This window comes from Venturia canescens, chromosome 2 (genome assembly GCF_019457755.1).
Source record: "Venturia canescens isolate UGA chromosome 2, ASM1945775v1, whole genome shotgun sequence".
In the NCBI taxonomy this organism is placed as follows: domain Eukaryota; kingdom Metazoa; phylum Arthropoda; class Insecta; order Hymenoptera; family Ichneumonidae; genus Venturia; species Venturia canescens.
Window position 1 is genome coordinate 11,360,401 of NC_057422.1, and position 26,951 is coordinate 11,387,351.

General features: G+C 38.9%; 3 protein-coding genes across 12 annotated transcripts; 1 reads left to right on the forward strand and 2 right to left on the reverse strand.

The window, feature by feature from the left end:
* Positions 1-3,581: 3,581 nt before the first annotated feature.
* LOC122406462 (solute carrier family 22 member 5-like) lies at positions 3,582-17,474 on the reverse strand. 6 transcript variants are annotated; one of them, XM_043411926.1, is made up of 12 exons: positions 17,362-17,474; positions 10,315-10,438; positions 10,080-10,227; positions 8,305-8,530; positions 8,089-8,195; positions 7,744-7,898; positions 6,818-7,007; positions 6,388-6,520; positions 5,942-6,254; positions 5,662-5,846; positions 5,087-5,298; positions 3,582-4,964 (listed from the first exon to the last, which is right to left on the reverse strand). In XM_043411926.1, exons 2-11 carry the CDS (start codon positions 10,355-10,357, stop codon positions 5,122-5,124), a joined length of 1,677 nt encoding a protein of 558 aa, XP_043267861.1. In that variant the 5' UTR covers positions 10,358-10,438; positions 17,362-17,474; the 3' UTR covers positions 3,582-4,964; positions 5,087-5,121. The 6 variants fall into 6 exon arrangements, with proteins under 6 accessions (XP_043267861.1, XP_043267864.1, XP_043267865.1 ...); XM_043411929.1 differs by having other exon boundaries at positions 17,451-17,469; XM_043411930.1 differs by lacking the exon at positions 17,362-17,474 and adding an exon at positions 16,762-17,089 and having other exon boundaries at positions 3,582-4,982.
* Positions 17,475-17,805: 331 nt separating this feature from the next.
* LOC122405872 (ankyrin repeat domain-containing protein 27-like) lies at positions 17,806-21,784 on the forward strand. Of its 4 annotated transcripts, none has more exons than XM_043410923.1 (5): positions 17,806-18,293; positions 18,617-18,690; positions 18,770-18,875; positions 18,955-19,255; positions 20,006-21,784. In XM_043410923.1, exons 2-5 carry the CDS (start codon positions 18,643-18,645, stop codon positions 20,922-20,924), a joined length of 1,374 nt encoding a protein of 457 aa, XP_043266858.1. In that variant the 5' UTR covers positions 17,806-18,293; positions 18,617-18,642; the 3' UTR covers positions 20,925-21,784. The 4 variants fall into 4 exon arrangements, with proteins under 4 accessions (XP_043266858.1, XP_043266860.1, XP_043266859.1 ...); XM_043410925.1 differs by having other exon boundaries at positions 18,770-18,871; XM_043410924.1 differs by lacking the exon at positions 17,806-18,293 and adding an exon at positions 18,354-18,464.
* On the reverse strand, positions 20,939-26,946 carry Sas-4 (spindle assembly abnormal 4). 2 transcript variants are annotated; one of them, XM_043410913.1, is made up of 4 exons: positions 26,684-26,946; positions 22,575-26,100; positions 22,262-22,457; positions 20,939-22,092 (listed from the first exon to the last, which is right to left on the reverse strand). In XM_043410913.1, the coding sequence occupies exons 2-4, from the start codon at positions 26,045-26,047 to the stop codon at positions 21,958-21,960; spliced, it is 3,804 nt and encodes a 1,267-aa protein (XP_043266848.1). In that variant the 5' UTR covers positions 26,048-26,100; positions 26,684-26,946; the 3' UTR covers positions 20,939-21,957. The 2 variants fall into 2 exon arrangements, with proteins under 2 accessions (XP_043266848.1, XP_043266849.1); XM_043410914.1 differs by lacking the exon at positions 26,684-26,946 and having other exon boundaries at positions 22,575-25,640; positions 25,730-25,896.
* Positions 26,947-26,951: the final 5 nt, after the last annotated feature.

The window sequence follows — 26,951 nt, forward strand, 5'->3', positions numbered from 1 at the left end:
TGACTGAAAACATTTTTTACTACGCTTATAGAGAAGAACAGACTTGAGTCTTTTGAATAAAAGGTGCGTATGGGAATTGGTCTTTTTACTATGGTGGTTAGAACAATTCTTATTACTGCACTTTGAATTAATGCTGCAATTTCCTCTAGAATTTTTGGCCTCGTTTTCTCCGTGTATTTGACTGCAGAGACAAGTTAACGAAAAGTATTTATTCCTGTAACGCACTGTAAAATTTCAAAGATTTTGTGGAATTTTCAGTTTTATGAGAGTAATTATTGCAGATGGGACGTCAAAATTTACTAAATACTCCGGTAAAAGTTCCTACTTGGAACAATAATTGTTGCAGCTCATCACTGCACTATCGATACTCGCGGTAATTTTTCAAATTTAATTCTCTCCACGTATAAAAACAAAAGCTTATCGTAACCCTGTCGAGGAGCGTTTTTTTTTTAATGAATTAATTGATTTCGTATGAATCCTAATGGACAATCTGGATGGGATTTTGTTTCTCCGTTTTTTATGTTTCGAAGAAAATTGAATTTCATAAAAGGTTGAATGAACGGAAGTAAATTCCTTTTGTCTCTCGATCACAATGTGTTGGCGTAGAGACATTCAAAATTTTTTTCGCTCGCGCAGCGTTCCAGTTTTTGGTTAACAATTCCATCGTCAGATCCAGGATTATGGGCGGCTTTTTGATGTTCTGCTGAAAGCTCATTAAATTTTTTTTTCCATTTGTTGTAGAGTGCTTCGTGAAAGAGCTTTAACCCAAAGACACAGCACTGCAAAAATGTTGACTTCAAAAAACGTTGATCTTTTCCGCTCCGATAGTTTTACAGGTTTTTTTTAATGATGCGATGCGCTTCCCCCTATTAAAGGGGCAACCCCTATTTTATGTTCGCATGCACACGCTCGTAAAAGCAAACTGATGCTCAAAACCTTTTAACCTCCCTGCTCATAAATACGATTTGTTGAATAGTATTTATGGGCTTGGAGTGTAACGAAAGAGACGCGATCGGAGCAACTGCGACTTTACCAGCCGCGAAACAACCGCTGCTATGCAGCGACGACTTTACCGGATACAGATTCACCAAGCAGCACTACTTTTAACCCTTTCCACGAGCTTACCGAGTCTCGGTAAATTAAACAGGATAAAAGTTCGCCTCGTACGACTCGACCACCATAAAAATCCATTGATTTCGAAAATTATTTCGAAATGGAAAATTTCAAAAGGTTAAAGGAAAAATGTTTCGTATACATTCACTGCTGCGTGCAAAAATTAACTGGTTCCCTTCGGTTGTTTCGTCCCCGAAACCTTAGCAAACGAGGGACTTTTGTTGGTTGGAAGAGCTCAGTATAAATGGGATTAAGAACGAAAATTAATAAGATGATTGAGCACTCTAATGTCTTTCGCAAGAACTTTCCCTCTTATATAAATTACATTCGTCGCAGCAGATTAGAGCGAATTCGTCAGGACAGTTTCGGCAGAAAGGAAAATTAATCAAAGTCATTGCAGCACCCTCGAATTTCGATATACGTCAAAGTTAATCCACCCCAATAAGCGTTTGACTCATCAATTACAATAAAAGTGCATTACACACAAAAACGAATTGCCGATGGGAGTAAACGATGATATTTCACCATATTTTTTCGCGTTTCCGTTTATTTCGAGCTGCGGAGAAGCCTCGGGCGGATTTCCTCAGAAATTTATTCGCATACTCTCGACTGAAATGTGAGTATCAATGCAAAAAACATGTTGCAGCCTAATCATTGAGAATGGAAATTCGATGTGAAATGTGTGAACTCGGAAGATAAATCGTCAGACATGAAAATAATCATGCAATCTCACTCCGTCGTAGATCCTCAAAGAGACAAACAGAATAAGGAGAAGTCAAGGCAAAGGAAAATTAATAAAAGTAATTGCGGGCTCTAATTTCGTGAGAGAGGCCAAAACTAATCTACGTCGGATGAGATGAACGAGTCTCGGATCGACAATTCAGCTAAACCGTGTAAACCCTTCGCGCGCGCCTACCGCGCGATCGTTGGGGTTCTCTCGCCCTTTTCGGTCAGCCGCAGCCGCCGGGCTCCGGGTAGTTAATTGGAAGTTGGAGATAGAAAGGGAGAGCGCTCGTGATTGTCAAGAATCTGTGAAAGGAAAAGCGAAAGGAGGAGTAAACGAAAAGAGAAACGAGGAAATGAGTTTAAGCCTGAATGAGACACGAAATAGTAAATAAATAATGAAAAAATAAGGGAAGGGCGAGAGAGAGAGAAAGAGGAAAGAGAAACCGTGAAAAATAATGCAAGTGGGCGGGGGGGGGGGGGGGGGGGCGGGGGAGTCGAGAGAAACGAGAGAGAAGTTTATGACCGCGAAGGAAACCCGGACACGTATGAGGCTAGAGAAAGCAGCGGAAAATAGTCCCAGCGACGCAGATGGAAAAGAAGAGAAAGCAGAGAAGCCGACAATAGAAAGGACTCAACGGGGATCAAAAAGAAATGAAGAAGTTGGAGGAGAAGAGAGAAGGCGAAAGCGCCGCGGATGAGGAGAACGAGAAAGGAACGCACAGCCCGAGAGAAAAAATAAAGAAGGAGACAAAAGAGAGGAAGAGTTAGAGCGAGAATGAAAGAGAGCCGGAAACAGAGAAAGGGGAAATAAGGAAACAAGGGAGAAAGCACAAAAACGAGAAAAATTGAGGAAAATCATGAGGAAGGGTGTCCGGACGTTTGGACGAGCGTGCAGCACCGATTTCACTCGGGTTGGGTAAAACTTTTGTCCGTATATATAGCGCACGAAGCAGGACGATGGACGGAAAAGCGACGAGGCGTATCGCAAAAGACGATACGAAGGAGCGACGATCAAGCAGACATTCCTCTCCGCCTCTCCTCCTAGCGAATTCAAGGAGAAGAAAATTTCCTCCCTTACAACTGATTCAGCAATCGTAGAAATATCGCACATACATGCAGAAAGCAAGGGGACTGGAGGGAGCAGAGCCAGACCGAGAGAGAAAGATATCGCTGCGGGCTGTGACGGATGAACGAACACCCGAGTGACTCTCCGTATATATAGAAGAGCATCAAAGGAAACTTTGAGAATGACACGAGGAAAGCGAAAACCCTGCTCGTACACCCCGTTCAAACGCCTTCCAAGATTATCCAACCGTTTTATCTGAAACTGTGATATCTATTGCTGTTTCTTTAATTTTCTACGTGTCATCCATTTCAGAATTCATTGTCTCAGGCATTTCAATATTCCTCCCCCGTTCTATCGTCTGCTTCGGTGTACGAAGTTTCGGACTAGATGAAAATCGCTAAGATTTCGAAACTCAAGATTGTCGGATCAATTATTGAGGAACTTTCATTAAAGAGGGTTGAAATTTTTTAAAAAACACATTTTTCCGTATTTTTCTGACTAATACTCGGTTCGTAGTTAACCGACGGCTTTCGATGGGCGGTTGATATGTGACTCCGACCAACTCGCGGATGAAGCAGCCTCCGGCGGGGTCAATACTCGATTGGGTGACCTGCATCGGTCGCTGGACGAGCAGCAAGCAGACTTTCTGCATTCAGGACAAAATGTTTGTCGACGATTTTCGATTCTTCGAATCCGTTTATTCAATTGAAGAAATACGAGTTATTTTACGAATAAGATGAAATTATTTGGGACTGCTTGAACCAGCAATTCGTGAAGCTTCATTAATTTCGACATTGCAATTTAAACATCAGCTCCGATCATCCAGTTGAAGCATCCATCAAAGAACTTTGTCATTCAGGTCTGAATGAGCGCAGGTCAGTTATTCGTCATTCGCGCCAATAAAATTGAGATCTGCCGCATTTCCTCCAACAAAGTCGGATTCAGTTGGACCGACAATTTTTCCTTTACTGTCCACAATTTTCCTCAGCCTTTTCGTAGAATCGATGCTCACTGGAGGTCTCGCAAGAAAAGGGAAATCAGTGAAGCAGGATTCGAGGGATGAAATGGGCTCGAACAAGAATTCAATGCTTAACAAAGAAAAAATATGTAAAACACTAATTTCTAGCAACTTAATTACCTCTAATTAACATGAAAAAAACAAATATTCGTTGTGCAATAAATTTCGAATGAACTCTACAACGATTCCTTCTAATCGCATTTGGTCAAAAACAAAATCTTCAGCACTAAATAACATTATTTCGTGCCTCAACTATCAACCGAGAAAATCATATTTTTTTCATGATCGCAGTATTGAGTTTGTTACAGATAAATTTTAACGACTTTTCGAAACGTCCAATGGTTCGATCTTGAACGATATTTTTTTCGCAAAGCCTGCGTATTATTCAGAGTGTTTTTTTTTATCGCTTCTATATAAATAAAATACGAAAAAGTACGTGAAGTGGCAATCAATGACACACATGTGGATGGAAAAGAAAAAAAAAAAAAAAAAAAAACAATCTCTGGCGTCAATATAGCGGCTATGAATGCTCGTCGAGTAGAATGGACTTGAGGAATGCTTCGATGAGGATCGATTGCAGTGGCGAGTGTCGATGCATTTTTTTTCTCTTCGTTTTTTATGTTATCCCTCGTCAATCGATGCTAATACTAGTTTTCTGGTAGTGCGATACGTCACATGTTCGACAATGGGAACGACGTTTATGCAGATGAAGCTTGATGGTCGTTGACACGTGTACGGAATTCGTAGTCCATTTGTCCAACGAGTAAACCACTTCGACATTGTGTTCCATGAATATTGTACCCGTGATCAGAATCAACGATGACGATGATTTTCATTGGAGTAAATTCATTTTTGTCCAGCTCATTCGAGCTCTTTATTTGGCTGAATATTTATCGCACTTCAGTATCCTCGAGGGAGAACAACGGGGAACGATGCGGCCCGTTAATGTATTTGTATTCACGGCAGCTGTAGGTCGTCATTCAAGATTCTATCCTTCGTCAACTTTCAATATGCTTATTTCGTATCGAATATCGAGAATTCCTGAAAAACGAGGACGAACTGCGATGAGGTTCGAAGGGCAGCAACGACCGATCGATCCCAGTCGATAAAAATGCTCCAACGAAAGGAGATCAAAGACGATCAAATACTGGCAAACTACGAACCTGCTTCTTTCATATTTTAAAGCTCCAATAAAATCCTACGCCACAATGTTCGGCGATTGTTTCGTCGGAAGCGGTTTTCCAATATTTTCTGCCTCCGCGATCGTGTCCGGAAGTTTACATCCCAGAGTCTCGGGGAAAAGAAGCGATGCCGTACCCGCCAATATGCCCATGCTACCGAAAAGTATCAACGGCAGTGACTCCATCACCGAAGACTTCGAGAAGAAATAAAAAGATGAATTTAACCCATTGACATGGATATGGAAAAAGAGGAAATAAAAAATAATACTTTAGAGCAAATTTCCGTGCCGGACTTTGAGCACGCGGATGGTTTTTTTCACCGCAATATTCTGTTTTTCAGTTCTAAATAATGCGTTTGGACAAACGAAACAAATATTTTCGGGCAATTTTTAAAGTTATCGAAAGTCCAGGATCGAATTTCTACAGCATTGAACCGTCAGCAGAAAATCGTCAAATTTGTCAATGGGGAATTCTGACGATTTTTGAGTCCCCGAAATCGAATCTCGTAACTCGGCATGAGAGGGGGCACGGAAAATGCGAATTACGAATGAGCGTACCAGAAGGATCGTCTGGGGTGCCAAAATCGAGCCAATGCGTCCGGTCATGCTGCATATAGCGAGAAGCGAGTGCCTCGCCGTCGTTGGAAACATTTCCGAAGTGTAAACGTAGCTGGAAGAGAAGGCCATGGAGATGCAGCCTTTTCCTCCGAGGAAGAGCAACAACGGGATGACGTAACTGGTACCTGAAGAAAACGTGCCCGATTACGAGGTCTCAAATTCCGGAACGTCATCGAATCAAAAAGATAAAAACAAAGACAAAAGTTGATTATCCAATTACCAGCTGGCACGAATTGAATGAGGAGGCAGAAAGTTCCACTGCAGAGAAATGCTGCAGAAAGCGTGGGTTTCCGTCCAAGCCGATTCAGCAAATAACAGCCCAGAAAATTGGCTGGCGTATCAATTATAGTTGCTAACATAAAATTTGTGTATTTGTCGCCGGCTATTGCAACAGAATTCAGTGATAGCCCGTAGTAAACGAACGTGTTCGTCAACCAACAGAGACAACATGCGAGCAACCTTACCACCAGCACTGGTCTTTGCAAGGCTTTCAAGGTCAACACGCCTTCGACGGACTGCACTTTCCTCGTTTCCTGGTGATCATTTCTATTTAATATTCTCTTCCTGCTTTTGCGTCATCATTTTTGTATTTGATGGCTCGTTTTTATATTTTATTTTGGTAATCTCCTGGAGCTTGTCATTGTGAAAAATTATTCTGGTTCTTACCTTGCGCACGCTACTGTAACTCAGCTCTTTGTATATATCGAGCTTCGCCTGATCTACCTTGAATCCATTCATTTTTGCCATTTTTTTGTGGATCTTTTCGACGTCGGCCATCCTACCATTGGCTACAAGCCACCTGCAATTATCGGATGTTGACTTTTTTGAGATAAATCGAAAACACCATTTTTTCCACTTTTACATAAATCGAATTTTTTTAACGCAAATCCATTTCCACATAAATCCAAAAAACATCGATCCAAATGTTTTTTATCATTTTCATTTTAAGCAGTATTTTCGACTATCGAATATTCTCCGTTTTACAATTTTAGCTCAAATTTTCAACAGAGACCATAGAAAACGTGGTAAAATCCACTGATTGTTCAATTGATTGATCGTATGGGGTTTCATTCGTTGAAATATTTGCGAGCTTTACCTCTTGGATTCCGGAACAAGCGTTGGTAGAAAAATAACGAGTACCCCAGTTATGTAGAATAATCGAAGCTGGGATTGCCAGGATCTCAACCACATGGTGGCTGCTCCGAGAATTACCCCACCCATCCCGAACCAACTTGATATTACTGCACCACCGAGCACGCGCCGCTTCTCACCTACCATTTCCACACCTGGAACAACGAGGCTTGAATTTCATCTGCCAACTCGAAGAATTTGCTGCTACGCGTAAAGGGTTTTGAGATGATCGATTTTTTGGGGAGGATGCTCGAGCTTATGAGCAGCTTCCAAACAGTGGGCACATCAAAACCTTTTTACAGGGTATTCTCAACGTTTTTCTGACTACTTTGTGATGGCTACGTGACAAAAGGTCCCTGGACGAAATATCCCCGGAATGAAATATCCTGAGACACAATATCCTCTATAATTTTGTTTAATGATTATTTGCTTTTTTTGTTGTTTTTATTTATTTGTGCCAGGCAGGCTGATAGAACACTCACACACGCGCGTGCGCGCGTGTCCAAACAAACAAGGAACATTCACACATTGAAACATGGTTTCAAATAGTTTCGTTGATAATGATAACAATGATTTCCTTGATTAATTGGCGCGGGATATTTTGTCTCAGGATTTTTGATCGTACACCCTTTGTGATCGAATGCAAATTTTCGTGTACAATGTCATTCGGAGAGGCACGTGCTATGAAAAAAATTCTCAGATGACGAAAAATGCTGGATTAAACGAGCATGAAAAGTGACGAGCAGACGTATTTTTCAAAACCCTTTCGAATTCTACGTTCGATAGCTTCGAAAAGTATCGCAGCTTTCCTCAAATTCTAAATTTCGTACACACGTCAATCGAGCGATTAACTTGGTCGACATTTTTCGTCATAAATTATAATAAGCGTACCAAGAATGTATCCTGAACTGTACATCCCCGACGATGCACAGGCTTGCAGAAATTCGAAAGATAGAAACATCCAATAGTTGACGGAGAACGATTGTATTATTCCAAGAACACCACTGATCGTCGTCAAGATTGTTAAAACCGTTCTCCTACCGAATCTGTTAGATAATTATTGACGTCAATTATCATGGTAAATATTTTTCGAGGGAAAATCGAAACTTTTATCATTAGTTTCCTCCCCTCAAACTTTTTTTCTCCCTCCAACGACAAAAAGTTGTTCCAGCTCATAAATACGTGTTCGAAACCTCAGCGAAAAAGCCTTGTAATTAATACAATTGGATGAATAACCTGTCGGAAATATATCCAGCGAAAATCATGCCTATGAGCTGTCCAATGTTGTTCGCTGTTCCGACCATGGCCAGTTTCCATCTATTTTCGTCGCACGTAATGTCCCACTGTATACGTAAGAAGCAAAGAGGAAAGTTCATTAAGCAGCGTCAGTATTGTTACGTCACGAATCGTTCGAGGCTTACAAACAACGAATAATTGATTAGTGCGAATGACCTCGTTCAATATCGTTCTTTCACTCGGATCGTAGACCCAAGCGTCGCATCTTTGTTTCTCCATTGTGAAGGACGAGGCCGAGCACGTACTCGAACCATTGGTACTATCGCGTACTGCGTATCTCGTACAGGACTCAAATTTCCTATTGGTTTTCGGTATCGCGTCATCGATCCACTCCGGATACAACTCCGAATGCGTTGAATTTTCGCACTCTGGCACGAAGCATCTAAAAAAATGGTCGATTAGTCACTGGAAAGCTTTCGGATTTCGAAAAATTCACAAGCTCCCTTCAAGGTATTCCTTTCGCATGAGCAGCGTATTTTTTGCTGGCACTAATTGGGGCGCTCGAAATTTGAACTGATTTCTAACCTTTTAAAAGTCGCGGTTATATAGGAAAGCCATTCCAACTTCGGTCGCTAATTTTAAGCATTCGGTGACCCTTTATTTTTATCGTCGCCATGGATCCTTACATTTTTTTCTATCTGTGAGACATTCTGTATCAGGAATTTAGAATCATTTAGTGCATGAGTTATTGAACAGAAATGTGGCGATGATCGAATCTTCGTGAGCTCCCGAATAAATTTTACGATTTTTGAAGTTTTTATTCTTTATTAAACGTTCGATAACCTGAAACTTCGCCAGTCTGTTGGCACGTACTTTTACTTTACTGCTATTTGAAATCAGTTGTTTGTAGAATATTCGGGTTCGTGAAAGGAATACCTTAAAGTCGTGGGAAATTGGTGCATTCGTTTCAATAAACGATCAACTGCTTCGATTCGATTTAGTAGATTCCATTTGTCCCTTACAATTTCAACAATTCGTATCAACAGACCCCGTCAGCTCTTCTTTTACAAATTCCAAGAATCATTGTTGGGGCAAAGACAAAATGAGATTCGCTAATTTACCAAATCTCGAATGCAGACTTTCGTGAATGTTTTAATCGAAAAGCTCTTCCAATTCGGACATTATTTCAGGATCGATAGCACTCCATTGGCGTAGTTAAGGAGGAAATATTCGTTGGATTCCAATAATAGCAAAATACTTGCAGCTAACACGATCTGATAATACAAGACGGAGTATGATTATAGGGAAAATAGGAGCAAAGAGGATTTACGAACTGCTCTCCCCCGCGATCGAGCTTTAGCTAGGAACAATCGCTAAGCCAGAGATTGTCTTGAATAAGAGATCGGATAATTGATGACGTAGGTGTATGAGGAGTTTCGTAAGCTCGAGCTATATTTGACGTTAATTCGAATTCGGGAAGGAGGAGGAAACTGCACGTTAGTTCGTGTTTCGGGAGTAATTAGGAGAAGCAATTGCTTCTACGAGCCATCGACATATGTGTTCACCAAGCTCTCACAGCCGCCATTATCTTACCACAGTAAACGCATATATCGAAACCTGAGCATCAAGTCTCGAAAATGATCTTCCTCCTTTTCTGCTCTTCCCATTTCCGCTAATTCTATCTTCTATTCAATAAATCTGCTTGAAAATGTAGTAGTTGACGTTGCTCGAAAGATGGTCGGTTTCAACCGTCAATAAATTTCCCGAGCCCTCGATTCCTAACGATTTTACATGCAGATCTTGATGCCGACCCCTTAAAACGTGGTTTCTCTCGATAATATTCGAGAGCTCAGACAAGCTCGCGCATTTTTTTCAGTGAACATCAATTCTTTTTGCTAATTGGTCGTTCTCGAAAATCTCGAATGGTTTTTAGACGATAATTAGGTAGGAAAAAAGGAAGACGCGAACGTCATTATTTTTCTGATAAATACCTGTAGTCGACTTCGCCCGCAGTAAAAGTGTAGCCCATACTGTAAGCTGCCGATAAGATGAGTGGAATACCAATAATGAAGTACATGGTGACTTGATACAGTCCTATTGCGTCGATCTCTCGTATGGCCTGTTGTCGCGTTTCTTCATCTGATACGAAAATTTCAATTTTCATTATTTCACTAAGATTAAAATCGTTTTTTTATCGACGTTGCTTTCTACCGTGTGCGTATTTACCTTGCAAGCATTGGTCCTCGGGCTTTAAGGAGGCGCGAGTCATTTTCCTTCGGTTTATCTAAGCGAAGAGTGGAATAGAGATCTTCGCCAAAGCCTCGAAAGAAAGTAAAAAGCCCTGAAGAATCTGAAAGTTCGTAGAAAGCTTAATAAATTTGATGCTCGATGCTTTCCAGAGCTACGGGTCGCTCAATAATTATTTCAATTTTGAATATACTAAGAAATTCGCTCGCGGATTGTAGCGCAACAAATATAGGTCAACGCTCGGTTGATTGCCTTCGATTGATCATTATCCCGAAGATATTTGCTGTGATTAAATCGTCACGAGATAACTCGCAGCTTCGATAACGCTCTCGACAGTCTCTTCGATCTATCGACATCAAAACAGTCTCCTAGCCAATTGAGCGACCTGATCCTTCGACATTTCACAAGCATTTCGTCATTTTTGTCACCGTATTTTACCCCAGACTCTCACACACACACGAATAAAATAATTTCTTACGAATTTGCCCATTGCTCATTCGTCGGATCGTGGGAAAACAAAATTCTCGCAGTTTTTCACCCTCCGGTTCGCGAATCCCCAATTCAATTGGGTCGTGGTGAGAAATATTTATCTGAATCAACGAATCAAGATTCGAATCAACCGAATTTTTGTTCGAGTAAACGAACTTAATTTTGATCCCCAAGAAACGTCGATCCAACGAACCTTTTTTTGAATCAACAAATTTCGTCGATTAGTTTCTGCTTGACCGATTTTTTTTCACTTTTTTGTCGTCACTCCTCGATTCGAGTTTCAAGGACGCGAGCAGCTCATTTTCGGAGCTTTACTCATCAACGATAAGGAGAATAACAGCGTCAGATCTTGACAATGAACGTGGGACTGATCGCGGTGATCGCGATGAAAAATTATGCCTCAGCCTCAAGAAAAGTACGGGACGGATCGAGAGCGTCTTTTTCTCCAAGTGGATCGTCAAAATTTGACAAAAAATAACGATAAATTCGACAATTCATGTTTTTTGGCAAATCATCGACAGCTTTTGTTTGCGCAAAGAGCCTCTGGAAACAGAAAGAACGTACAGAGTAGAATCACGGCCGAATGAGATTGCGGTTTAAAGCATTAACGTCCGTCCGATTGCGCTTGGAAGGTCAATCACCGCACTGAGTCACCACGCAGCCTTTATCCAGCTTTTCCCAGCTAAACTGCCTCGTCAACAAACTCATTCGTTATTTCTTCACCCAAAAAATTCACCGAATCCCGATCCTTTTGGTCGTTTGATTATCACAAACAAAACACACGCGATGCCACGGTATTGGCACTGACAATTAGAAACGCTGCATTCGCGGCAGACTCTTAATCGACTTGGATTCATTGCCTTATCGAACTGCAGATACTACTGGTAAAGACGAAATTCGAATTCTGATAATCCAATAAATTTCTTGTAATCTAGTCAATCACCCTGAACTATTCTAGAGATAACAGTGAATCCTTGGCTTTCGGTTCAATGCACGTTTTAATGTAGTTTCGTTTTTTCTAATTTAGCTTCACATTCCTCTCACCAAGTCATACGAAACTACTCAATTGAGAGTTTATTGAAGTTCACGGTGTTCTTCGGTAATATGTTAATACGCGCTAATCAAAAGTGAATGTGTATTTAATGGGTATTTAATAGACAACGAGCAGGGAGAAACACTCCAAGTCAATTGACCAGACACAACTTTCTCGTTGGTATATATGAAAGAACGATGATAAAATGTAAACGAGAGAAAATGCGATAGCGCTGATTCACTCTGACCCAGTGAGACAAGACTTTGGTTATCCGATGCATCGAACGCCGTTGTGTTTGTTCAACGATTAATGTAAACACTTATTATATTTTATGCTTTTTCTTTTGGTCGAAGTACCAATGACTTGGAGCGAAAAGTGAATCTTTTTAATCCTGGTATCGCGATGTTTTATTCTGACATTAAATTTGCGTTACGAATATGTGCACATTCGTGAGATTGCTCGGGGGAATTAATCATCGCTAATAATTCAACTCAAATTCATTATCACTTTCATTAAGATTATTCGAAGTAGTTAATTTGCTTGTTTCTTATCATAAATGAGAAATGTCGGATGGCTTGCTGTCGATACTGTATTGAGGTATTTCAGCTTTACAATCGTCGTGAAGCTGTCAATTGAACTGTCAAACATCAACTGATTCACTTAGCGGAACCGTATAGATCATTTTACAGTGTCAAAGCACGAAAATCGTCGTGAAAAAGGCAGGATTTTGCTCCTGCTCTGCGATCAATGATCGATTGAAATGCTGGAAAGATTTCAAGTGAATTCTGGAGTCTCGTCATCGACATGTGCTCGGTACGCGGAAGTGGAAGTGACAGCAACGGATTAAGAATTTCGACAATCATCCGTTAATCCATTTATCAAGGCGATGATTAAGGAAGTTCACGCGAATCTAACGGCAATCGAAAATTCCAACTTTAAGAGTTTAAATTTGGAAATATGCTTAAAAAATCGGTGAAAATCACTTGGGAATGGAAAAAGAAAAACACTTGTTTGAGGCTAACGAGTAATAACGACGCAAACGGTGCAAGGTTTGACAACACCATGAGCCAGCTGGTTTGAAACATGTGTAAATAGGAAATGACTGTCGTCACATTTTGCTTGACGATTTAACTACGAAAGCATTTAAACCGCTATCGTTACATTAAAAAATGTATCAATCTCAAGAAACAAAGTTACACACAATTTTAATAATTAGGAGAATACATTTTAATCGGGTCTTTGGTCATGAAAAGAGCAAAATAGTTCAGTTGCTTTTTTTAATCACAAGTAACGCACGGTCTTCTCGTTTGAAGTAACCCATCACGAAAGGCTTTAACGTTCTCCTCTTTTCGCCTCCCCGCCCCTCTCCATTATTCTCGACTCTATTTCCTCCATATTCTGAAAAGGATTATTTGATCGGTGTAATTCGTTTATGCTGAAAGCAAATGAATTTTTCGTCGCACCAAACGAAAGCGAAGGTTGTGCCAAACCCTTGAAATCTGAGGCAATTGAATATTCTACAATGAGAGATTTTCCATTTTCATATAAATACCGAATTACTGAATACTCAATTTACGAATAATCGATTAACGTTTGATTGTATAACCAACCACTTCCCCAATTAGCAGATTAGCAGGGAAAATATATAAACTTTTCCCGTGATCAATGGATTTTTATGATGCGAATTATCGAGCAATTCATTAAGTCGTCAATGGGCATAATTCAACGGATGCTCGTTCAGAGTCTCGCGAAAACATGAAGAAGACAAACGAGATCCTCTTATCCATAACTTCTTTGAATCGAATATTTTCACCACGTAAAAAATGTGAGACTCATAAAAAACGCTTTTAAAGAACGTACCGTAGACAACTTCCATTATAAAGCGACATTTTCGTTAATTCTTCCACTCTGAGTCGAAACACGAATGACTCATAAAAAATAACGAAGCAAAAATATTAGTGAAGAGAATTACTGATGAAATTGGATCGTCTCTAAGGTCACGATGTATCAAGTGTTCGGCATTCATTCGTGTAAATTGACCAATCAACCTGAATTGACGATGGAGCGCGAAACATTTAAATTGAACAAAACGTGGAGCGTTGTTCGAATGAAAAGCGTGCTTCGCTTGAAAATACGGTAGCGTTTTCACATTACAAATGTCAATCGATATTCGGACCGCCTGAAGCACGGTTTCGGATCAAGAATTCAACAGGAAAAATAAACGCCAATTATGAACTTTTCCAAATAAATTTGCAATCGAGACAATCGACTTGAATTGGGGAAAGAATTGTAATAAATCGAATTAACTGTTTGCAAGGGAGGCAGAAAAGAAACTCAATTACTAGCCAAATTGATCGTTTACGAAGATTCATCGACCCGGCTAACTTTGAAAGAAGATAAGACGAAGCTGCAACCAGAAAGTTTGACTCGTTTCTCGATAATTACCTTAATACGGCTTGATCGATATCAATCCAATAAATCGGCAGCCGCTCGATCTCACAATCGGAATTTTATCTCACTAGGTCTCGATAAATCAACAAAACAAAATATCCTCCCATGCTGACACATTTTATTAAGGCTTCAAAACTTTAACCCAATTTTCATAATTATCGATTAACGTCCCAAAGTTAACGAAGCTTGTGCTATCACTTTTTTCAATTCTCTTGATGAAAGTGCATTTTTTGTCGAATTACATGCTTCCTGACTGGAAGAATTTGTTTCAAAATTTAAAGAATTTCATCATTCATGAGCACGCCTAATTCGTATTTTCAATTTTTCTACGATACACATTAGAATGCACGTTTTTGGACGCCTGACTCGACGTTATTTCGTTATCTACGTTTATCATGATTTTCAGCTGAATGTACAAGAAAATGGGCTGCGGTGACTTGAGGTATTTGAGCCCGAAATAGAAGAAATTTAGAAAAAATTACGGTTTCACCGAGTCTCTGTATCTCTCATTATGAGAGAAAAGGAAAAAAAATTGAACGTAGTCGACGATTTCATCGTTTGGAGATTTCGAAAGAACATTTTTTTTCAATTTAAATATTTTATTTTATTATTTAAAAATTTTTATTTATTTAAATATTTTTATTTGAATAAGCAAAAATTCGCAGCTGCCCCCAACGATTTTTCTGTAATTAAAAAAAAAAAGTTTAAGGCGATGGAGCAGACGAGCCGTCGCCTTAAGCGTCCAAATTGCAAACGAATCAGGCTTTTATCGCGAGAACTTTCGCTCTCAAAATCTCGCGTCACTCTCATTCTCATTCTCGTGGTTCACATTTTCCGCATTTTTACTGCGATGCAAGGCAATGTGAAAGCCGATGATCGTGAAGAAAAGGGAAGCGAATTTGTCTGCAGTTTCGTTGCTAAATTCACGCACGAAATTCTTGAATGTAGTGACGAAAGAGACTTTTCTCCTCATCTCACAATTGACTGATCAAGTTCATCTTGGGTCAACCAGCATCAAGTATCCACAATTTGTTCGTGTAAATTGACCAATTGACTTGAATTTAGTAAAAGTCAATATATTTTTACATAAGGCGACACACATTTTCTTTCCACTTAAAACATTGAAAACAAAAGTAACGAAGTGAATGTAAACGATTTAAAGATTTGCCAGAAATATGACAATTAGCCAAGTATGAAGAAGCTCATTGAATTTGATCAAAGGAATTTAAATAATTAAATTAAATCATTTAAATAATTTAATGAAATAATAGAATTTAAATAATTTAATTAAAGGAATTAATTTAATAAAACAAAGTGAATGCAAACGATTTAAAGATTGGCCAGAAATGTGTCAATTAGCCAAAGTATGAAGAAGCTCATTGAATTTGATCAAAGGAATTTAAATAATTCAAAATCCTGATGGGATCTAACATCATTTTTTCAACTCTTCTCAATATGAGTCTTTATTAATAATCAAAATACTCAATTCCATTAAATGCACTGCATTCATGTGGGAAACGATTTTTCTAATTAGTTTGGGCGTGGTCATTCATGAAACAAAATTACTGATTTTTTATGTAATTTTAAAATGAATTTGATTGGACGAAGATTTTTTGGTGGTTAAAATCATAAATTATGAAATAAATTGCTGAGAACAGAATTTATCAATGCTGTTGATTCCGGTTTGGTCATCCAAAAGCTTCAAAAATCAATAATTACAATATTTTGTGTAATTTCAAATTGAAGTACGAATATTCGGTAAAATTATTTATTGAGGTTGAAATTATACATGATGAAAAAGGTTCTGAAATTTGTCAATTGAGTAATTTTTAGCAAGGCACTTTTCAAAGAGGAAATAATAATTAGCGAGACAAAAAATGTTTTTTTTTTTGGTAAATATTTGGGCAAAAATATAAACGAAATGAAGTCATGGAAAAAAATTCTGTTAGAGAATTGTGTTAAATTGTGGAAAATTATGAGAACGGCGTTGAGTGGATTCGCAAATATTTGTAGTGCCAATTTTTCTTCTCTGACGATACTGACCGCTGACTTATCTCAGAATGGAAAAAAAATGTTGCAACACTTCGACAAGGACTCATCGGTAGCTTAAAAATTTCGCATCACTGGACTTCTCAGTGTTCATTAAACAATTTCAGCTAATGAAATTAGAGCAGAATTGATAACGTGGAATTGTGAGGAGAAATAGCGAGGGCCTAGAATTCGATAAGGAACGGACTGGAGGGCAAAAGGTAACTTTGGTCAGCCTCGTGTATAACGAGCCGTCCGACCGGCACTTTTGACCCCTTCCGCGTTCGCAGTGGTAAATACACCGAATAAAAGACACTCGTGAAATTTGCAGAGATGTGCAACCGCAGCGAATTAATAAATATAGAATTATGAGCGCTCATAACAGCAATAAATCAATTATTTTCAATAATTATTCAATTAATTACACTGTTCGACTTCTTTCACAAAATTGCAGCGAAATTTCAGTTTCAATAATGAGAGGGCGATGTTCATTCGCTGGAAGAACTCTGAACACGAGATTAAATTTGTATTTCCTGAGCAAGCACGTTGAATATTCTAGCGAAAAGTCCATAAACACAATATGATATCCCACGAATAAAATACAATTTTTTTTTGGTTAATCGAAAGCATTCGTAAGTCTTTTTAATTTATTAATTGTATGAAGTTTCAACGAAACACTATTCTAGCGTCGAACGCGCGCGTATGGATTAAAATGACGGCGATCCGCCTACGACGAGCGCACTTTGTGATGTGTTTAACATTGGTACAAGCGACAACTTTCGAATTCACGTGCACGCCTATAGACGTATACATCTCCCAACCAAATGTTCAACTCGCCCCACCAACGATAACGTTTAAAGTTCAGAGCAAATTCCTGAATTCGAGACACATACAAGCTCGCATCTAATCGGGTATTCATTTATTCACACGTGAAAAATGCTGTCGAGTTCAAAGCGTACAGATTTTTATACGCGATTGAAATAATAACGACGTTATCGAAAGGATATGATATCAAAGATACGTACGGAGAAACAAAACAAATGTACACACGAGCCCATAATTCTTTCATTTTTTGTTGACTTTAGAATTCATGGAATATTTGTGATGTGTCTACCTATTTCCGTAATAAATTGTATGCAAACAAATACATGCTAAGAGGTGCTTAAACCCATTTTAGCAATATATCACGCCCTCTCCTTTTCCACACTGCAGATTCAGCCGATGAAACGTTGGTCCTTATCGAATGTTTTCATTATCCGAAAATTCCTCGCTTCCCCAGTCGATAAACGTCCGACCCTCTATGAAAACGTGCAGTTACACCACAAAACTCATAACAACTTTTCGCTCCCGACACGCGGTTTTTCAATTCATTCAAAGATGGCTCTGCCGGCAATTTCAAGAACGCAAACGCGCGCGACCGACGCGCAAGCACGCACGCGCCTTCACGGTCATTAGTTACGCACGTGACAGACCGGTACGCGCGATATGAACATTCCAATGCTATTTTTTATTTTCTCACGTTCATACGTATCAAATCAAGCCTCTGTACGTTAAATCACCTGCGTATCATTCCGCAATGATAAATTTCCTTTTACCATGACTTTTGAAACGCGGCGATTGGTAGGTAGAATCGTGAGGACCAATCGCCGCATTTAAAACTCCTCAGTTTGGATAAATCATTTGTTGTACGTCTCGCCATAGGACCTTGTTACGTTTTTTTTGCCTCTGAGGAAAGTCTTTTGGATACGACATTGTGAAAAGATAAAAAAAAAGAATGGAAAAACATATGTTACTAGCGGGCACATATGATTTTTTCCCATTCTCCGACAATGAGAACGTTACGTCTCTATTCGAGAGCAAACAAGTGGTCGTCGATGTGGAACATAAATAATGTTCGAATCGTCGTGCGATAACAAAGTCGCAGAATCTACTCAAAATACGTAATTCTTCTTGACGTGTGAGCAAACTTCAATATGTAATATTTTGTCACAATTCATAATCGATCTGTCATTCTACAATATATTATATGCGCATATATAACTGAGAACAGGTCAAATAGTGATAACATTGAAAAATAAGTGTTTCAATAATGTCGTCAAGCAGTGTCGCTTTGTTAGTGAATTATATGGTAGATATGGCATTTAAAAAAAAATTATAATGCTTTTGCATCAATGATCTGCATAGGTTTTTTGTATTTGACCTGTGACCAGAAATATCAGAATATATTTAGAAAAAGACAACATAATGTAAATACAATTTATATGATTTATTTCTTTTTAGTGAAAAGCTTGTCAAGGTCCTTGGCTATGGAAGTTGATGAATTGACATACAATTCATTTTACCTTCTTTTAAGGGTCAGTTGATATAAGTAGATGCGGCTATGTAATTTCACAATTGAGAGTTGAATAAATAAAAGGTGTATTGTATTGGCAGGAAAAATTTAGACGCAAGTATGAATTTGCGTTATCGAAATGTTGGACAATTTGTGTGCCGTGCAGCGATTCCTTGAAAGGCTTAACAATAACGGAAAATTTTGTTGGTAAACGTGAAAAAAATGAAATCTTCTGTAACTGCTAATTATTGGGTCGATTGAAAATAACAATTTGTTAATTTTATAGATGACCATATACTCCAACCAGTTTATAACAAACCGTGCTATTTTGTCTCAACGGATACCAATCATAGTCGAACTTACAAAATTGAAGGGACTTTTATTAAACTGGTTCTATACCATAAAGATGGAAGCGAGAGCGACGGATATAAAGTCAAAATCATTAATATCGAGCGTGGTTACAACAAAGAGTTTCATTCTTACAATATCGTTATTGTCGAGAAACCTATGGACCTAAAATACTGCGCCACCCGTTCTCTTCCCAGTGCCAAAATGAAACTCAATCGTACCATCGATTGCTACAAAGAGTGAGTTAGCAATAGTATATCTTGATATCGTTTGTAATGAAACAAAAGAGCAAGAGGCAAAAGTTTGCTTATACTACGATGCTTTGAGTATGATTTCCATAGCTATGATAGTTGAGTATGTCAATTGACCCAGGCATTTTTATAGTATTATTCGGATTGAAAGTTGCAGTTTAATGCTGGATTAAAAAAATGTTTCTGTAACAAATCCATGAAGAAATATTAAAACATATATTCAAGACGGTCTTAGACTCTGAAAACAAATTCCGGAACCCCTAAACATTTTCTGCAATGTGAATCAAAAATCCTTTGAAATAAACTGTGCCTTGATTGTATTAATTACTAGCAAAATTACTAGAAACGAAAAAATAATAAAAAAAGAATTTTCTATTTATCTAACAAGATATTTATGCATATCAAAATTAGTCAATAACTCTAACATTCTCATGAATGTCTGATTTAAAAAAAAGTTATAAAATAAATTTCTGTCTAGGATCCTTTTTTTCATAGATTATTTTCATTACAGAATGAATTCCAAACTGTTGGCAGTTTTCTTTCTCTTGTGTTGTACACGTTTTTAGAGACAGAAGTAAAAAATGAAAAACATGAAATGTCAAAGTTCAAAATTTGCTCAGAGCTCAGAGAAAATTGAAAATGCTTTTTAGACAACAGCATGATCTTAACGAACGAGTTTCGTACTGTAATTGAGTTGAGTCCGGTGAGTAATTTTATGGCCTGAACGTTTGATAACAGGGCGGTGAACTTTCTGCACGAACTATCATCTCAGGAGCATTGTTCACTGGGGGATCTTCGAGCGGAATTGCAATCAATGGACATGGATCGATACAACTCGGCGGATGAATTAAGGGGGTCCATTCAAGATATGGTGCGTCGTCATTGGGCGAGAACAATGCGACGTCATACACTAGACGTGCAGCGTGACGTTCGGTTTCAAAAATTGTTAAGTGTCTCGCTAGAAATATTTATAATGCATCATTTACACGATCCAATATACTCGTTGTTGAGCAACGCTCTTGATCAGGATGATTTGTGCATTAAAAAAAAAATTGATCAACTTATCGACATTGGAGTTACGGCCGACCAGCTGGGAGCGAAAGAGTCACTCGCGATATCGTTACCGTCAGCAATTGTTGAATTGGCAACGTTGGATGCTCGCGAAGGTCCGCAGGAAAAACTTTCCTGCTTAAAAACCACCCTCGATCTCACGATCGCCGAAATAAAAGGTGCTCTCGCCGCAGTCGAAACGAGAATGGACTTCCCTCACGATAACGATATGATAGGCGCAAGAAAATCGATCCTCGTTGTACCCACCGACGATCTTATACCTCTTCTCATTTACGTAATTGTCAAATCGCGTCCACGACGATTAATCACCGATTTGCACTATATACAGAACTTCTTGTGGTCCGTTTCTCCCCACGATGGCCTTTCTTATACAATCGTAACTTTTAAAGCCGCCATTTGTGCCTTACAGGAGATTAATGTCAAGCGGTTGCCTGCAAGAAGTTGTAAAGTTAAAAACGAATTACCCATCAGCGAAGCCCTCGACGTCCTCAACAATTCTGACAACGAGACTACGCCACTCGATCAGCAAGTTCGCCAACTCGCCGATATGCTTGGTGAATGCACGCGCAGTTATGACACGACGTAATAAATTATCATTTCTTTTTGCCATTTTGAAATATGCATCTATATTTTTATATTTTTCAATACTCTTACATTGCAATGCCTACGAGGAACTCTATTTTATGTCCACGTGTGAAAAAGAGATTAAAAAATGGCTACATCCTTGCAAATTATCTTTCAAACGCCACTTTCGGTCAAAATTTCTTGAAAGTGATCATTCCAAATCAGTCCTTGTCGGGCATATTAACCACAAGCATCCACAGCCATAAGTTACGATGCAACGAGATTCTGGTAATTATAAGTATAACTTAATGAAAGTATTTTGAAATATTGCAACGGAATGTGCCACGAAGATTGGTTTTCATTCATAAGTCCTCAAACTTTATAACGTAGAAAAATTTTCCAAAAATCTGTAATATTATTTAAACAAATTCTTTAAGTATGATGCGAAATTCGTTTACGAAAATATTGTAAAATTGATTAAAAACGAAAAATCAAAAAATGGAAAGAGGTTTAGAGGAACCTACAAATTCATGCGAGTTGAAACTGTTAGAGACTTGAAAATAGTTCAATACAGTTTTTATGAAATTACTGTGCAAGTTAGGCGTTAAAAACGTATGAAACTATTGGCTGTAAATCTATTTGTACATAAACCTTAAAATGCTCAAGTACGTTGGCTTCCACATATTTTACGACGAATTGCATTTAGATCGATATTTCAAAAGAATTTTTGGAAATTTTTGTAGATGATAAAATTTTGAAAAAATCTTCCTCAAATGTGACTCGTTTTAGAATGAGAACGATTTTACTCGATATGCTTTAGGTAACGATCCTTATAAAAATTATGTAATTATATAAAATATACATCTATTTTAGTATGGAAAAGAATTAGTCTTCTCAATACAATTACCCTTAGATATGTACTAATATGCCCTTAGAGATAAACCTTGACTCGTTAGAACACGAATTTGCTACGTTACTTTTTTTGTGTCATTTTGAAACGAGCCAAAATATATCCATTATGTCGTTATGAAAAGGTCAGAGTTTCGATTTCGTGGTCATTGTCGATGGTGCACGTCCATGAGTAATTTTCCGTCTTTGTCCTTAACACGAATTCGTCCAGTCGAATATCTTGTTTCTTGAGTACCGTCAGGATACACGAGCTTCACAGTTCCATCGGGATATTCACGTCGCTAGAAAATTCATTAAAAAATGAAGTTTTATTTCACAGGCATACATTCGTAAAATTGTCGAACATTTTTTTTCTGCTTTGCGACAGAATAATATAGCGAAATATTGGCAACTTTTTTCGGTCACGAGGTTTAAAAATTCTTTGAATTTATTCGCAGCAAGAAATCTTACCTTGTGTTCAGCCGTGTGCACTTCACGCTGACCGTTGGGGAAAGACAGTATTTTATTCCCGTCGGGGAAGGTCTCGGCAACGGTGCCATCTGGTAAAACCCACTTTTCTACTCCATCTGCTTGCAAAAGTCGAAGCGCGCCGTCCGGGAAGGAAACCTCGTTAGTGCCGTCCTTCGATCTCCTTTCAACCTGACCACTAGAATCGATCAAAAGTAAAAAATAACGATTGAGACGTTAATTGATAAGATTAAGCATTTAGTTGAGGTTAAAAAATTCTACTGAGCACAAACTAAACGTTGGAATATGAACTTACTCTGGAAACTCCAAAATTTCCAAACCGTCGGGCAAAGTAGTGTGCCAAGTTCTCGTGGACGCGTAAAAATATTTGACAGTGCCATCTCCCCGACTTTCGCGTACATCGCCATTGTAGTAAATCATTTTAATGATGTTACGATCAGGATATATTTTTTTAACGTTTCCATTGGGATACCAATACTCGAGATGGCCATCGGGGCACTGAACTTCTCGAATATCTTGCTGCTTGATGGTCGAACTTTTTATTCGATCGTTTTGACAAATTGGAACATCCGACCAACGTCTAGGCTCTGACGAATAATTATTTTTCTCAATCGGACTTCGAGAATGGTCATTTTCCGCGGTATTTTCCACATTTTTCGAAGCTGGACTGGAGCTCGTTCTCGTCGGTTTATCATAGCACACTTTCGCAGCTTCATCCCATTTTCGATTTGCTTCTGCTTTTTCCATCTCCTGTTGCAATTGTTCTCGTGATTTGTCATGCTTGCCTAAAACAATTTGCTCATTCCCTCGCAAACCTTCAGTCGCTTCGCTTAGAAGATTCGTGTAAAGACTCCGCTTCTTTCGCAACTCTTCGTCGTCCTTAACCGAAGTTTGTCGAGACATAAAATTGTGAGTGATGCCTTTATTGCTCTCGCTATTTTCATTGGGAATTAAATCTTCATTTTCAACCAAAGGCTCGTTGACCTCGGTTTTTCCATAGACAATCTCCGCTGTTTCTTCTTCGTCCGTTGATGAATCTTGCCTCGTACGAATATTCTTCTTGCTGTCAAGATGTTTATTTATTAAATGTATCGATCTAGTGTTGGATGAAGTTATAGGCTTACGATTACGGGAATTGTTGGTTTTCGATGCTTTAAGTTTCTCCAGTTCTTGTTTGAGTCGCGAATTTTCAGTCTGCAAAACTCGTATTTGGCTTTTTTGTCTGGCTTGGGCAGCTTGCCATCTGTTTTCTTTCTGATTCATCTCTTCCTTTAATTCGTCAATTTGATCACGCAGTAATTGTGTCTCTTGGCGCTCTTGTTTGTTCAGCAAAGATTTCTCTCTCGCGTCTTTCAGCCGGTTTTCCAAAGCAGCTTTTTCTCGCGACAAACGTTTTCTCTCTTCCTGAAAAAGTTCCTCATTTACTTTTTTCTCTTTCTCCAAAGATTCCTCCTTCATTTTGTACTCCTTGTGCAACTGTCGTGTCTCGTCCTGCAATTTTTTACGCTGTGCCACAACCGCTGCATTTTCTTTGCGGAATATTTCAATCTCTCGTTCCAATTCGGCGAGACGAGTTTTCAAGAGTTCCGACTTGAATATCGTGTCGTTAGCAGCTGTCAAATCAATTTTACTCGTTATTTCATCGTTCCCTTGTCCAATCGTACTCGACGAACCGTTACAATTTCCGGATTCGAGATCACTCCTTCCTTGCTTATCGAAGCTATTCAAAGATCTCGTTGGTTCTTCCTCTTCTTTAATTTCCGTTACAGTCGTGTTTTCCTCATCGCAAGATTCTTCGTTTGAGCCAACCGAGGTATAATCCTCATCCTCATGGTCGGTCGTTTGATCAGTTGTTTCGTCATCACAAGAATTTTGTCCATTTTCTCGCGAGGCATCGGCCAATCCTTTAGTACGACAATCCGATGATTTTGAAACGTTACTCTTGCCGACTTTGGAGAACAAGACTTCGATGTCCGAGGAATCGGGGCTCGTCGAACGATCGCTCCAAGCTTGGTCTTCTCTGTAATCTCTCGAATTATTCACATCGTTTGACATAATCGACGTATCAGTTAAATCAATAGTTTTATATTCGTTGTACTCGGAAAATCTCACGTGAAAACTGACGTTGGCAGATTCTTTTTCCGGCTCTGAATTCTCTGTTGTTCTTTTGTCCATGGTATCGTGCTGAACCTCGTGTTTGTCACAGTTCGAATGATCAGTTCCCGCAGAATCAATCAACGCTCTGTAATTATCATTGCTGTTATTATTATTATTATTGAACTGTATAGTCGTGTGCTTCGTGGATTTGTAAGACCCAGCTGCGATAGCTCGATTCGAAACTCTGTTGGTATTGGAGGAGTTGATACTTTCATTCTGGGAGCCTGTGTCCCATTGTGAAATAACGTAATCTTTTTGAATAACGGTTTCCCGAATTTTCGTAACTGGCGAACCCGGCATTTTGTTGGATTTTGTTGATCGAACAATTTCCTCGAGATTCGAATCGCTGGTATGGTTTTTTGCCAAGGCATCAACCTTTCCGGATTGCATTTTTCCCCGAGGATTGTCGACCCTCGTATTTTGATTTTTTATGGGCGTTGATTGTCGCAGAAGAGCTAATACGGTACTGGAATTAGAGCAAAAACTTGAATTTTCAGCTTTCTCTTCAAGCAACTCAAATATCCGCATTTCCTCTAATTCGCGACGACTTTTTGTCTCAATATCAGAAGACACGTTCATATCAATCGGTGGTTTCGCCCGGGGTTTGATCGCTGGACAAGATTTAATCTTCGGGTCGATGCACGCAGATTTACTGCGAGTTTTCGTCTTCGCTAAAGGCACATTTTTCAGATTCAATTTGGCTTGAGCGGTCGCTGAAATACCCTTGCCGTAAGAGCTACAGGCTCTCGAGCTTCTTGGAGTTTCTTTCAATTTTGGTGGGTTATTTTTCGTCACGGGAGTTGGTGACAAACGCATGTTCGCCGAGAGTGAAGCCCTCCGTGTTTTCGCTGTTCTTTGGGTTGAATTGCTATTAGGGTTAGGTTTGAATCTGGCCAAGCCTTGGCCCTTCTTCAAAAATGGACGTTTCACCCGAGTCTTTGGATTTTTTTCACTGTTTGCCTCATCCTCGGTCTCCTCGCGTAATCTCTCTTCCAACAAAGTCACAAAATCTTTCTTTGGTGAAGGCACTGGTAGATCATCCAATGGTATAACCAGTTTTGAGGGCTTTTCCATTGGTAACGGTTCAACACCCTCCATAACAAGGTTTTTGATTTCTTGCTGCATTTTTTCTGGAGTTCTTTCATTGGTATATTCACGATCTGCCGGGATTTCTGAACGTGGACTAAATCCTTCAATGGGTGATCTATAATTCAAATATCGGTTAGATGTCAATTGTAAAGGAGGCACGCTTAACTGTACTGCTGGCTGATTTTCCATGGATTTTGTGCCAACTTTATTCTGAAAAACTCCTGGATCTTCCAAGCCATTGAGATGAAGACAATTTTTGCGAGGACTTAGTTCGGACATGGAGCTTTGTTGATCCTCATTTCTAGTACACCTATCGTCAACCGGCGAGTTTTCTTCCTTTGCAGCGAGCGAATTTTGTAAAATATTCTGACTTGAGAAGCCCAGGGCTTCGAACTTTCGAGCTTGCTCAAAATTCAATAAATCTCTTTGCTCTTGCTGCTGCTTGAGAAGGCGTTCTTCCTGCTCGACTTGCCATTTCAACAACTCTTGATAACGCTCTAAAATTGTTGCTTCCAACTCCATTTATGATTTTCTCCTCCAATCGTTCAAAATCAAGATGACAAATTTCCATGTGTCTGTAAGAAAGTAGGATTCATCAGTGGCAAGTCGTTCAGACTCATATCCATGATTTCAAAGACCATATCACCCATAAACTGTGACCAAGGACAGAATAATCAACATTTTTAAACTTGAAGAAAATCATGCAAATTTCAATGTATTTCAATGCAACTTCATATTTCATATTTCAAATTCCAAGTGATCATTATTATCAATGGAGGAAAAACTAAATGACAACGATTTCGCATCGGAGGGCTGAAAAATAAGTTTTCCATACAACCTGAAGTATTATTTATAGATGTTTTTATTTTTTATTTTTCTAAAAACGTGATATAGAAAAACTCGGACACTGTAAATATATAAATAATAAAGAAACTGTTACATTAAAGTGGCAAATCCAACAACAATATTTGAAGGATATTCAAAAAACTTCGAAAACAAAATTTTTACAGAACAATCCAAACATTTTTCGACACTATCGAAAACGATGATTCGTACCATCAACAAAAAAAACTAGTTTTCTCCACACTTGTTTCCTTTAATTACAAACATTCGCCGGTATAACCAAAAACATGCATTCAGAATAATTTTCGCTCTTACAGTCATAGTATCAGTTAATCCTTAAATACAATTCGATTTTTCACTTCTCGAACAATTCCGTTTGCAAGTAATTTTCTCACTGTTGAAAGCCGTTATGATAAGTTTCAAACTGATGATACAATGTACCCAATGTACGATGTGAACGCACACGGCGGCGTGCGTCGTTGCTTGTTGACTTGTTGATGCACATTGAAAGCGACAAGCGCAACAGCGATGGCGTTTCGCGCGCTAAGCACTGTGACAGTGCGTCGTGCGGTCGACGGTCGAA